The 14638-nt window shown below is 37.2% G+C and overlaps 1 protein-coding gene across 5 annotated transcripts in view; it reads right to left on the bottom strand.

The window, feature by feature from the left end:
* Nucleotides 1-7113: 7113 nt before the first annotated feature.
* The window catches only part of tgfbr2b (transforming growth factor beta receptor 2b), a 32221-nt gene continuing 24696 nt past the window's right edge, over nucleotides 7114-14638 (bottom strand). For all 5 annotated transcript variants that reach the window (XM_058047259.1, XM_058047257.1, XM_058047258.1 and 2 more), the window contains 2 exons: nucleotides 10304-10428; nucleotides 7114-8011 (listed from right to left, as the gene is read on the bottom strand). In XM_058047259.1, coding sequence (XP_057903242.1) covers nucleotides 7832-8011; nucleotides 10304-10428 — 305 coding nt within the window. In that variant the 3' untranslated portion in view covers nucleotides 7114-7831. The remainder of the gene's footprint in view (nucleotides 8012-10303; nucleotides 10429-14638) is intronic.

The raw sequence follows: 14638 nt of genomic DNA on the forward strand, positions 1-14638 counted from the left end.
ATAATAATAATAAAACGGCAAATAATAAAAACTTAAGAAACCACATATAGTTGGTGGGTAGACAAATTTTCCAGATTAAAATGAACAAAGCATTATTAGAGCCCTGTAGACATGACATAACACCCCTATAGTCACATTTATACTCTTTTTATTTACAACATATTGCGCAACTGCAGGGTCTTGAGACACATGCTAACTCGCAAACTAGAGAGCTATAGCGACCTAAACGGTAGCCTTCAAGTTATTTCCTTTAAACTTAAATAGCCAAAAACTTACCACTTCCACACGGATAGGGAGGATAACTATTAACAGTTATTTAACCTTTAACATGAACATTAATCAAACGTAATCATTTTTTTCTGGGTACATGATACCATACAGCATCCATATCAAACATTAAACTTTCATATCAAGGCGGGGGCCTCAAACTAGTGTCCTGCGGGCCACATTTGGCGGCATTATGAATTATCCTTACTGACCTTTTTTGCAGTACATTTAGCGAGTGAAGATTGCTTTTATAGTTATTACCCCATATTTCCACACAATAATTAAGATATGGTAGAACCAGAGAGCAATAAAGAGTGTGAAATAAGGAAGTTAGTATGTTCTCTGTAGGCGGCATTATGAATTATCCTTACTGACCTTTTTCGCAGTACATTTAGCAAGTGAAGATTGCTTTTATAGTTATTATAGCCCATATTTCCACACAATAAGTAAGATATGGTATGCATTATTTTAGCTACTATATCAGCAAGTTGAAGTATTTGTGATTTTAGAAATAAGGAGTTAGTATGTTCTCTGTAGGCGGCATTATGAATTATCCTTACTGACCTTTTTTTGCAGTACATTTAGCAAGTATGTACCTCTTATGTTTTGGTCTCCGGGTAGATAAAATTTGGTTAAAAGTTATGGTAAAATCCCTATTGTGATAATGGTCATTAAAAGAACAAAATAACTACATGCTAACTTATACAAGGAGTATCAAACATAAATCCAAATCTCAACAAGGACATTTGCTATAAAAAAAAAATCACAGTCAACTACATCCATCAAGATTGATTCCCGCCTGTCTGACATAGCAAAGAGAGCCTGAAGTGATGCTTCACTTTTTATTGGCATGCTACAGAAAAGCTGATAAGATTTTTTTTTTTTTTTTTTTACCACTTACAAAGTTGAGGAATAGCAAAGAAAAGTGAAGGACCCACTTTTTTTTTTTTTTTTTTGGTTCAAGAAATCTGTACATGAACTCTTATGAAAGGGTCCTGAAGTTCAAATAGAAGGAAAGTCTACTTTCTCTAGCCGGAAAAAATACCACTCCTTGTTGACAACTGCTGTAAGCGTATCCTTACACATTCACACCTCAGCTTGACAAATAGACCCTTTGTCACTTTGCTGAGAGGCTAACTTCGGTCTTGCGTTGGTAGAGAAAATAACAGATGACTGGCAGTGACAGCCCCTGAAATTGTTGGCCGAGATTACACACTTCATTGCTTTGGGTGGTCGCAAAACGCTTAGGTTTTCAGTGCAAAATAAGTCACTTCACACTCAAAAAGATAGTTAAACGGATAGCAGGATTGATAAGACAAACGGACAAATGGAAGAATCACTGGAAAATATAGTGACGGACGGAGTCGGGCTATGTTTTTAAGATGAAAAAATGCTGTGCGAAACGATACTGAAATATCGATACTTTAAATAATGTAAGTAATGGTTTTATTTCATTTGAATATGCATCAGATTACAATTGAATGCATCCCATAATCAGTTCACAGTTCCACATGTCCAAAAGGAGTAGGAAGAAGCAAAGCTTATTAAATCCTACCCCTCCATCTGGTACTTTTACAATCAGTAACTGTTACATTTGTTCACTTCCTGCTTTCCTAATATAGTTTAAGTTTGGGGTTTTTTTGTAATTTCAATTTATTTTTTTTATTTTTAAATTCAACATTTAAAAATTTTAATTTTAATTAAAAAAATGTAATTCAACATTTTAAAATTAAAATTTTAATTGTAATTAAAATTTTTAAATACAACATTTTAAAATTAAAATTTTAATGAAAATTTTAAAATTCATCATTTGAATTTTAATTTTAAAATTCAACATTTTAATTTTAAACGGATACCAAGATTAAGACAAATGGAGAAATGGAAGAATCACTGGAAAATATAGTGACTGATAGACAGATGATTGACAAGACAGGGAAAAACAGTGAAGACAGTGAAGAGACAGGCTAGGTACTGTGGATATATCGACAAATAGACACAGACAGACTGATAGGTGGATCGACGGATAAATGCACTAGTTTAAGTTTGGGTTTTTTTTTGTAATTTTAATTTAAATTTTTTATTTTTAAATTCACCATTTAAAAAATTTAATTTTAATTAAAAAATTTTAATTCAACATTTTAAAATTAAAGTTTTAATTGTAATTAAAATTTTTAAATACAACATTTTAAAATTAAAATTTTAATGAAAATTTTAAAATTCATCATTTGAATTTGAATTTTAAAATTCAACATTTTAATTTTAAACGGATACCAAGATTAAGACAAACGGAGAAATGGAAGAATCACTGGAAAATATAGTGACTGATAGACAGATGATTGACAAGACAGGGAAAAACAGTGAAGACAGTGAAGAGACAGGCTAGGTACTGTGGATATATCGACAAATAGACACAGACAGACTGATAGGTGGATCGACGGATAAATGCACTAGTTTAAGTTTGTTTTTTTTTTGTAATTTTAATTTAATTTTTTTATTTTTAAATTCACCATTTAAAAAAATTAATTTTAATTAAAAAAATTTAATTCAACATTTTAAAATTAAAATTTTAATTGTAATTAAAATTTTTAAATACAACATTTTAAAATTAAAATTTCAATTAAAATTAGAAAATTCATCATTTACATTTTTATTTTAAAATTCAACATTTTAATTTTAAACGGATAGCAAGATTGATAAGACAAAACGGACAAATGGAAGAATCACTGGAAAATAGAGTGACTAACAGACGGATGATTGACAAGACGGAAAAACAGTGAAAACAGTGAAGAGACAGGCTAGGTACTGTGGATATATCGACAAATAGACACAGACACACTCATAGGTGGATCGACGGATAAAATGCACTACAGACAGACAGACAACCATCTGACCAGCGGATCAGTAGACAGATAAACGTACAATATGTAAATATGTATTGATAGCAACCACCTCAAGTATCAGCATAACATCACACAAGAAAATGGAAGCACAGAGTTTGCAGTAAATCAGATCAACGCTTACAACAGGACCGATCTCGAACTGGGGAAAACGACCTTGGCAGGCTGAGATTGGAAGACAAAGCCTTTAGGCGCTGCCCACACGGAAACGGAAACAAGTTTTTTCGTTTTTACCTTTCTGGGGGGGGAAGTTATTTGTCCATGCAGGATTGTGTCGGGAAACACACGGAAGCAGTTATGACATACTTACACAATGCCAGGGCTGCGTACATACAAACTGATGAAGTGCCAGTTCTAATTGAATTAATGGCTAACTCATCCTGTCAAGGGGGTGGGGGGGCTACCAACATGTACAAATTTATAGTACACAAATCGTACTTGAACATCTTTCCGTTTTGTTGCATTTCCTGGGTTTCATTCTTAAGTTCAGTCTGTACAGTACTTTGATCTGACAAATCTTAAGTAAGTTTGATCAAGTGTGGAATTATTCCAACTTCTGATTGGACTGCTTGAGCCGCGGCGACTGTTCAAAAAAAAGTGTCTCACTCACCAGAGATACAGTAACTAGTAACTGTGGCAACACTGAATGCAGGTAGGATTGCAAGGTTTATAGTGTTGATTTCTGTGTAAATATCCCATGTTAGTTACAATGCGGACACTCGTGGCTTGTACTAACTCACCCTGTCAGGGGGGACTACCAACATGTACAAATTTATAGTACTCAAAATACAATTTGACTCTTGAATATCCTTGTACGCTCTCCATTTTGTTGCATTTCCTGGGTTTCATTCCTAAGTTTAGTCTGTACAGTACTTTGATCTGACAAATCTTAAGTAAGTTTGATCAAGTGTGGAATTACTCCAGCTTCAGCTTGGACTGCTTGAGTCGCAGCAACTGTTCAACTCTGATGAAAAAAAGTGTCTCTGTGACTGTGGCAACACCGAGTGCAGGTAGGATTGCAAGGTTTATAGTGTTGGTTTCTGTGTAAATATCCCATGTTAGTTACAATGTGGACACTTGTGGCTTATACTGTATATGAACACATTTGTTTTCGCTTTAAATTTAGTGGGTTCAGTTTGTATTCAGGTCTGGAATTTACGGTAATTAATTCCAGACCCGATTGTGATAAAAGAATTTCCACAAAGTAGGATTCCTCATTTATAAACTGACTATTTTTGTAGTTAGAGCATAGAAAAATGATCTGTTTAAAACCTTCTTTTCTACCTTAAAGATACTGAAACCAACATATTTAAAGACGTGGACATAACCATTGTCCTTGCTGCATCTGTTAAAATACACAATGATTGATTTCAATGTGTAAAAATTCATATTCATAACAGATTAAATAATATTTAGCAGTAAATTGGTGACTAAATCAGTATGACACCATGTTGGGGATGACGGATGGAAGCAATTATGTGGAGTGGCATCTTCCCTGTATATATTTTACTGTTATCTGGTTTGAAGAACTGATTGCAATGAACGTGTCTGTTTGACTATTATTCTATTTTTAACATTTCTTCGGGTTCGTGGGTTGACGTCAAATTCAGGAAATAAAAGACTTACCATGTACGGAAGAATCCTTGTTTTTTGATAAAAAGTTATTGCCACATTTCTGTTTGACCTTTAGGAACGGATTCAGACAAATACGAGATTCCACTGTGCCTGAAGGAAAACGTCTTGGGAGTTTGGCTGCTCTTTAAGTGTGGAGGTCTCCACTGAAGCGTGAAAAATTGTTTATTACTCAACGCCAAGCGAAGGGGTTCCTCCAGGTTTAATTGATGGATGCCGTGTCGCCATGGTAACCCTGCATGAAGGAATGACTGGCGGGAGAACATTTCCATCTGATTATTTGCAAAGACCACCTCAGGGTTGAGTGAGTTTACCTATACAGTATACATATAGTACACAACATTAAGTATGAATGCATACTGCAGTAACATCCACAACAAAACATGGATACAAAAATAAAATATGCTCGATATTTTATAGTGGTGCACATTTGCAGATTGTTTTCTATATTTCCATTTATTTGTTGGCATATTTGTCTCATTTAAATGTTTTCGATCATCAATCAAATTTTTTTAATGGAACTTCTTAGTATTAAGGGAGAAAAACATGTTAAAACATAACTTAATTAACCGTTAAGTGGTGACCAATGACTGTACTGTATACATATATATTGTCTTTTATTGATTTTTAAAAGTATAAAATGACATATGCTAAGTTACCCGCACAAACATCAACATTTTAACTTTTGTGTTATAAAGTAATTTGTTAATTTGTGTAATATTTAATAATATGTCAGAAATTAAGTATTAATTGTATCATTAGAATATGCCAAGGTCATAAAAAAAACAAACACACAAACAAGCATGTACCTGATTCCATCCAATTCTCCACAGATACATCTCATGCAGTTACTTGCAGTACTCCAGTAGTACAACACCGCCCCCGTCTGGTGTAAAGACAAAATGCAGGCAATGTTCAGAAAATAAACAACAATGAATTCATTATATTTATAAACAGTTACTTAAGTTTGCAATGCAATAATATGAATTAACGTTCTTAGTATATCCTGATGATCATTCTTATTAATATTTAAATCCATAACAGTATATTTTAATCATTTGATAATGGTTTTGTGTTGTTTTCTTAAAAGAAAAATAAGTGATTATGATGTTCGTAGTGTAGTTCTGAGGAGGAAAGGACTACAGACGTGTTTGTGAGTTGGAGATACATATATGGTGTTGTATATTGCTGTGTATGTGTTATGAGTATTAACACTAGAAACATTGGTTTACATGCCCAGCCACGCTGCTATACAGAGACCTTCCAATATTAACAGATTTATATACTGAATCATGCTTCAGGGTCAACATAGTGAAAAAAAACGAGTCCAGAATCGACGAAAATAATCACAGAAAACTTACCTACCGCTGAATGTTGTGTGCTGCACTGAAATGCGTCCAAGTGGAAACAGCGGTCAGGCGAAACAAATGCTCCGTGAGCATACACTGAAAAGGATAATTAATGTTACCGCCATTGACAGCCCCAAATAAAATCATCAAAATAAATTATTATTAATAACTACTTAAAGAATGAAAACGGTATGTACAATTCAACACATTTCAACAGACAAATATTTCACACATTACCTCAATTGACCGCCAAAATTCTTGCCTCCATTTGTGTACATTGTTCGGTTAGCGCACAAAATATCCCGCGCCTTGTGATGTTATTAATTAATAATAATATGAGCGTCCAATTGAGTTCGAAAAGAATTTTTTTAATAACAAAAAGTCATTTGCTACTGACAAAGAAGCTAGTTTGCTAACAAAATGTCAACCGGAAGCGAAAGTCAGCTTCGGAGGTTGTCAATAATGTGAATGACTCTCTCAATAAAAAAAACGTTTTTTATACGTTTATAACAATTCTAAATGCATATCAATGACAGCTGAAAGGAATACACGCACCATATATAATATAATAATAATAATAATATAACTTTACCTTCACTGAAGACACTCTTGATGTGACACGATAAGGCAGCAAGACGCAACACGGACATCACTTCCTGTTTTGTCATGAGTTACTTCCTGAATTCAGTAGTGTTTTTCCAACTTCTTTACTAAAATGATGGCACTTGAAACTTTCTAAGGTTCCATTTTGGCTTATTGGGGTGAGAAGTAGTTGCGTTCAAGAAATAATTAATAATTAATTAATAATAATTAATCGCCACAAAATAAAACAAAAACAAAACTACAGCAAAAGCACAAAACCACAGGACAGGACACTTAGTAAGAAATATAATTATGCAAACAATGACAAATATATATATATATATATATATATATATATATATATATATAGTATATGAAGAAATGAAAAGAATGGGAGATTTCTCTCTCTTCCAAGCTTATGCTCAGTTTATTTACATATTATTAAAAGGCAATTTTATATATATTTTTTCAATAATCGAACATCGCAAATATCTATTAAAGCTTTAAAATACACAAACTTTCACTGGCTTGCTCAAAACCAGCTGACAAACCCATGAAAACAATAACACCAATACTTTATGTATCATCCGCTAACACTTACACATACAAAAACATGTTATATAGTTTATTTTCTAAGCATGGTATGCATAAATAGTTTGGCATTATTAACAAGCAGCAGGTTAGACCATAAAGCCCCGCCCCCCCCAGACTCATTTATTGTATACGTATGACACTATTCTATTACACACATATTTGACCATAGTTTTTAGATATATCTGTATATTTATATATTACTTTTTTGGTTTTAAAACGGCTTTTAATGCTAACAAATGGCCATTTTTTTAAAATCTGAGAATAAGTCAAACCTGCACCATCCATGAAATGATGAAATGAAATTAGTGTTATTTCTTTCATATGCCTGAAAATTATTTGACACTGCATATATGCATATTTAGTGTGCATAGGTACTAATAAAGTGCAAAAGTATGAAAAGCTTTATATTGTGATATCCCTGATGGTCCATGAAATTTCCAGTCTGTTTCGTGTTATTCTTCTGCCAACCAGAAGGGGGCAGTGTTTTTGTTTTGTTTTTTTTGACTGACTCTACTTCTCGTCCACTACAATGATTTCCTCGGGGATCTTTTCCTCAGAGTCGGAGCAGTCTGACAGCTTGTCCAGGTACTCCATGTCGTCAAAGCGCTCGGCAACACACTGGGCTGTCAGGCGGGCTTCTGGGTCGTGGTCCCAGCAGTCCTCTATGGAGGAACACACCATCTGGATGCCCTGTCGGGAGAATGGCAGAGCACAGGTATCGTCAGGCAATTCCATTGTATGCTAAACTGGCCCTTTTTGTTATTAAAGGGGATCTATTATGTTCATTTTTTGACCCTTTGTATTGAGTTGTGGTCCTATAGAGCCGCTACACACAATAACCCGCACAGAAAACTTTTTTAGATTTTCCAGAATCTGCACCTATTCCAGCTGTATTTCCTTGGATTTGTGCTTCCTGCTGGTTTCCACCCATCCATCCACCCGCCCACCCAACCATCCATCCTTCCATTTTCTATGCCGCTTATCCTCACTAGGGTCATGGAAATATGCTGGAGCCTATCCCAGCTGTCTTCAGGCGAGAGGCGGGGTACAGCCTGGACACCCTGGACCAATCCAGACAGCTGGGATAGGCATGCCCACGACCGTAGTGAGGATAAGCGGTATTGAAAATGGATGGATGGATGGAAGGGTGAAAGTTAGGCTCGAAATGTATCTTTTCACTTTTTAGTCGGGAACGGATATTTTCCTGAAACATACCTATGTTCTACTGCTGATTACTAAAGAACAAGAAAAATTAGACCAATCCAGACAGCTGGGATAGGCTCCAGCATGCCCACAACCCTAGTGAGGATAAGCGGTATAGAAAATGAATTGATTGAAGGGTGAAAGTTAGGCTCGAAATGTATCTTTTCATGTTTTAGTCGGGAACAGATATTTTCCTGAAACGTACCTATGTTCTACTGCTGATTACTAAAGAACGGGAAAAGGTAAACCAATCCAATCCAAGCGGTATAGAAAATGGATGGATGGAAGGGTGAAAGTTAGGCTCGAAATGTATCTTTTCACTTTTTAGTCGGGAACGGATATTTTCCTGAAACTTACCTATGTTCTACTGCTGATTACTAAAGAACGGTAAAAGGTAGAACTAAATCTTTTTTTTCTGATGAAAGACAGGACTCTTATTCTTTTGGTAGGTTCTATGTTTATATAGCCATACAACTCCATATGAGTTATCATCTCCATATCAGGAGATGAAAAATGTATCTTTTTTCACTACCTATGTTCTACTGCTGATTACTAAAGAACGGGAAAAGGTAGACCAATCCAATCCAAGCGGTATAGAAAATGGATGGATGGATGGATGAAAGTTGGGCTCGAAATGTATGTTTTCACTTTTTAGTCGGGAACGGATATTTTCCTGAAACCTACCCATGTTCTATTGCTGATGACTAAAGAACGGGAAAAGGTAGACCAATCCAGACAGCTGGGATAGGCTCCAGCATGCCCACAAATCTAATGAGGATAAGCGGTATAGAAAATGGATAAATGGAAGGGTGAAAGTTTGGCTCGAAATGTATCTTTTCACTTTTTAGTCGGGAACTGATATTTTCCTGAAACCTACCTAGGTTCTACGAGGTTCTTTGGGTGCAGTAGTGTAGTATCCAAAAACGTGACTACTTTAACAGTCACCCTGGACACCCTGTGATTGGCTGGCGACCAATCCAGACAGCTGGGATAGGCTCCAGCATGCCCACGACCCTAATGAGGATAAGCGGTATAGAAAATGGATGGATGGAAGGGTGAAAGTTTGGCTCGAAATGTATCTTTTCATTTTTTAGTCGGGAACTGATATTTTCCTGAAACTTACCTATGTTCTACTGCTGATTACTCAAGAACGGTAAAAGGTAGAACTACATTTTTTTTTCTGATGAAAGACAGGACTCTTATCATGAACTCTTATGAGTTAATGAACTCGGGTGCAGTAGTGTAGTACCCAAAAACGTGACTACTTTAACAGCCTGTGACAAATGAGCCCCGAGAGGAATGTAAATAAATCCTAACAATATGTCGAAGTAATATGAATCGAGACGGTTCAATATCCACACTGATGCATTCTTTTAGCTAAATGTCCTGTGCTGCATCATCTGTTGGCTCTGTCACATACCAACAATGCCTCCACTCTGCAATTCCTCCCCACCCACACCAGCTGGAACCCGGCTAAACTTACAGTTGCAGTACTGTCATGTCTGAATATATCCAACAGATAGCATTATTAGGGCTGTCCGCTAAAGAGATGCCGGTTCATTTCCTTGGGTTTTTGTTCTCACAGTTCATGTCCGCCCAGATTAAATCACATGACACCGCCCAAAAATCCCAGTCAGTGTATTAAAATAACATTGACGGCTAAGTTTCCAGCTATGTTTTGCGGTGGCCAAGAAGTCATCTGTCAAATTAAAGAAACTAAATATTGGCATCTGTGAATAACTTGACTTTTGGGTTTTTGGGTGTTCCCGAATCTCTTACCGTGTGGTTGATCCAGCTGTTGGGAATCTCAGGTCTTCCTCTGTCTCGGAGGACGCTGTCCTTCATGCTCTCGACACACGGGTGCTCCCTCAAGTTTCCGAAGGGAGGTTCATACTCTTTTACCTCTGCATGAACAAAGACAGAACACTTTTACAATCACGGTGCACAACACAAACATGACAGCACAACATGTAAACGCCACATGAAACCCTTTTTTTGTGGACTACATTTGTGGCCCGGCTTCACTAAGACACCAAGTTAAGTTGAGTTTGAGACCAGTTTTACACCAATTTTCATTTTTAAAAAATTACTAAACAGGCTGCACGGTGGTCATGTGGTTAGCGCGCAGACCTCACAGCTAGGAGACCAAGGTTCAATTCCACCTTCAGGCATCTCTGTGTGGAGTTTGCATGTTCTGCATGCACAGACCTCACAGCTAGAAACCGCTAGAAACAAACTTACTAAATTACTGAACGTGGCCATAATCATCACACAGCAACTTAACACATAACAGTTATGAACGCTAAACATGTATTTTGAACATCTGGTTTTAAAAAAAGGGCTGCACGGCGATTGAGAGGTTAGCGCGCAGACCTCACAGCTATGAGACCCGAGTTCAATTCCACCCTCGGCCATCTCTGTGTGGAGTTTGCATGTTCTGTCCCCCGTGCATGCACACACCTCACAGCTAAAAACTGCTAGAAACAAACAGCCAAAGCAAAACTCAATTGTTTTCGAGACATTGAAAAAGACAGGAGGTCATTACTGAACGTGGCCATAATCATCACACAGCAACTTAACACGTAACAGTTATGAACGCTAAACATGTATTTTGAACATCTGGTTTTAAAAAAGGGCTGCACGGCGGACGTATGGTTAGCACTCAGGCCTCACAGCTAGGAGACCCGGGTTCAATTCCACCCTCAGCCATCTCTGTGTGGAGTTTGCATGTTCTCCCCGTGCATGCGTGGGTTTTCTCCGGGTACTCCGGTTTCCTCCCACATTCCAAAAACATGCTAGGTTAATTAGCGACTCCAAATTGTCCATAGGTATGAATGTGAGTGTGAATGGTTGTTTGTCTATATGTGCCCTGTGATTGGCTGGCCACCAGTCCAGGGTGTACCCCGCCTCTCGCCCGAAGACAGCTGGGATAGGCTCCAGCACCCCCGCGACCCTTGTGAGGATAAGTGGTAGAAAATGAATGAATATTTTTTTACTTTGGAGTCATATAGGGACATGTTCGTATATTTGTATATACACCTTTGGAGTATTAAGTTGCTGTGTGAGGAATTTTAATCAACCGATATCACATTCTTATGCTGATATCGGGCCGATAATGATCAGTACCAATATTTATCGGACATCCCTAATTATTATTATTGTTTTTAATAGGCTGTGATGTATGTTCAACGCTGTTCGACGACCTCATAGCCAGGCTGCTTTCAAGGTCTGCTACTTATTAGACAGGTGGTTCTTTGCTTGATAAATGCCTTTGAGCAAAATAAAGCACTTTTAGGTACTCCATTTGTTCCTGTCAGTGATCTGGGTGCTTTCTGTGTCGCTTGTCTACTGAAGCAATGTAACTCGTAAGTTATTTATCTTGTTGACCCTTCAGGAATGTTTCCTGAGACATTTTTGTATTTATTGTTCCTCCCAACAGTGAAATGAAATATCCGCCCTTGTGCGGAGGCAGAGGAAGAGTTAGAGCCAACACTCCTACGAGAGACAAGTAAAGCTAGACTCAAGGCCTTTTTTTTCCCCCCCTCCTTCAAAATGCCTCCTCTATAATTTAGTTGGTCCAGATTTAGGGCTTGGAAAGACTAAGAGGGCGTTTCACAGGCGGGCGGGGCCTTCAGGGGATAATGGTGGAGTATGAGTTAAGCATGAAGCGGTAGACAGACAAATGCCTTCAGTCCCAGGAGGGAGAAACGATGAGGGGAGGTTAGGGCAGCTGCTTTCCAGATGTCAGATCATCAACTCTTTCAGGGCTGGAGGGCCTTGGTGGCGTGGTGCGTTGAGGTGTACGGAGGGGGTCATCTTTCATTGGCTAAGGACCGGGGACAAAAGATATCTGCAAATTGTGTATTACGCGTTTTTTTTTTTTTTAATGCGTGTATCGGTTACAGCTGCACTGTGAGCAATTCAAATACACGCGATGTGTGTCTGTGTTAAATGACTTTTACAGCCTTTGAGGAATACAAAACAAGTGTCTCACACACCACAGACAAATGAAAGCCAGCAAATGAGGCTGGGAGTGGATTCGTCCCACGCAGCCCATCTTCTCTTGTAGTGTCGCTACAGGATCTGTACTTTTCAATGCAATGAAAGCATCGTTTTATACCAGCAAAACAAACCAAAATTGGTCTAGCAAACAAGACTTTAATATCGGCTATGCGGTAAACATTTCACCTGCATGTTTTTGTTTTGGTTTGCACATCTGGGCGGCCAATAACTACACCAACCACATTGCTTTATCTTTCCTGAATATATGCTAATGGTAATGGTTTTATTTCATTTGAACATGCATCAGATTACAATTGAATGCATCCCATAATCAGTTCACAGTTCCACATGTCCAAAAAGGAGTAGGAAGAAGCAAAGCTTATTAAATCCTACCCCTCCGTCTGGTACTTTTACAATCAGTAACTGTTACATTTGTTCACTTCCTGCTTTCCTAATATAGTTTGAGTTGTTTTTTTATTTTGTATTTTGCATGTTTCTTGTTTTATTTTTATTTTTTTTTAATTTTTAAATTGTTTTTATTTTTTATTTATTTTTACTACTATTTTTATTTTTATTTGTACTCCGGTTTCCTCCCACATTCCAAAAACATGCTATGTTAATTGGTAATGGTAATGGTTTAATTTCATTTGAACATGCATCAGATTACAATTGAATGCATCACATAATCAGTTCACAGTTCCACATGTCCAAAAGGAGTAGGAAGAAGCAAAGCTTATTAAATCGTACCCCTCCATCTGGTACTTTTACAATCAGTAACTGTTACATTTGTTCACTTCCTGCTTTCCTAATATACTAATTTAAGTTGTTTTTTTAAATTTTTGGTTTTTTTGTATTTGTTTTTTTTTGTTTTATTGTTTTTAAATTTTTACATTTTATATTTATTTTTACTACTATTTTTATTTATATATATATTTTCCTAATATAATTTAAGTTTTTTTGATATATTTTAATTTTAAAACCTCTCAGGCTAGAGCTGTCCTATCTAGTCATAGTAGGGTATTTGTTTAACTAAAGCAAAGACAACCGTGGCAATGGATGTTAGGTGCTATTAGCGGGTGCAATATTAAGTGTGCTGATTTCACTGTAAGTGAAAACAACATCACGACCACATCGTGTTTCCATGTTGGGATCGTTTTGACGGCGAAAGTTTTCGAAATGCAAAGAAAAAAACATGCCTGTTTTTACCGGGTCATCGTTGTGTAAACATACACTTGTATGCTCAGGCTGTTTCTGAAGAGAAGGGGCGAGGGGCGGGGCAGTTGCTGTATTTGCTTAGTGGTAGTCGTTCCCTTTAGTCCTTGTACTTGCACTGCCTGGGAGTTGCTGAAGTAATACTGAAGTAAACCACAGTAGACTCACAATGATTAGTTCCAATTGTAAACTACAGCATCATATATACTGACTGCAGTCCATGTTGATATACATTTAGCATTAGGTAAGCAGCTATTGCCATCCACTATTCACCCCCTTTGTTTTAAGAGACTAATGATCCGCCTTTTCCCTTAAAGTAATTTCCTCTTAATGTAAAAGCTTTTCCTATCTAAATAGCATTAGCAGTGAATTGTCATTAATCATTGCCCGTACCACTCCAGTAATGTTTAGTAATTATTCATTCATTTTCTACCGCTTATCCTCACGAGGGTCGCGGAGGGGTGCTGGAGCCTATCCCAGCTGTCTTTGGGCGAGAGGCGGGGTACACCCTGGACTGGTGGCCAGCCAATCACAGGGCACATATAAGACAAACAACCATTCACACTCACATTCATACCTATGGACAATTTGGAGTCGACAATTAACCTAGCATGTTTTTGGAATGTGGGAGGAAACCGGAGTACCCGGAGAAAACCCACGCATGCACGGGGAGAACATGCAAACTCCACACAGAGATGGCCGAGGGTGGAATTGAACTCGGGTCTCCTAGCTGTGTGGCCTGCGCACTAACCACTTTCTATGCCGCGTGTCCTCCAATGAACTGCTTTGCTCAGACACAATACAGAATGGGAAACTCATATTGGTACTTCTTTGTATATTTTTAGGTACACATTTGGAGTGTTAAGTTACTGTGTGATGAGTTTAGTGTTTTTTGCAAGC

The sequence above is a fragment of the Doryrhamphus excisus genome, chromosome 14, assembly GCF_030265055.1.
Source record: "Doryrhamphus excisus isolate RoL2022-K1 chromosome 14, RoL_Dexc_1.0, whole genome shotgun sequence".
Taxonomy (NCBI): Eukaryota; Metazoa; Chordata; class Actinopteri; order Syngnathiformes; family Syngnathidae; genus Doryrhamphus; species Doryrhamphus excisus.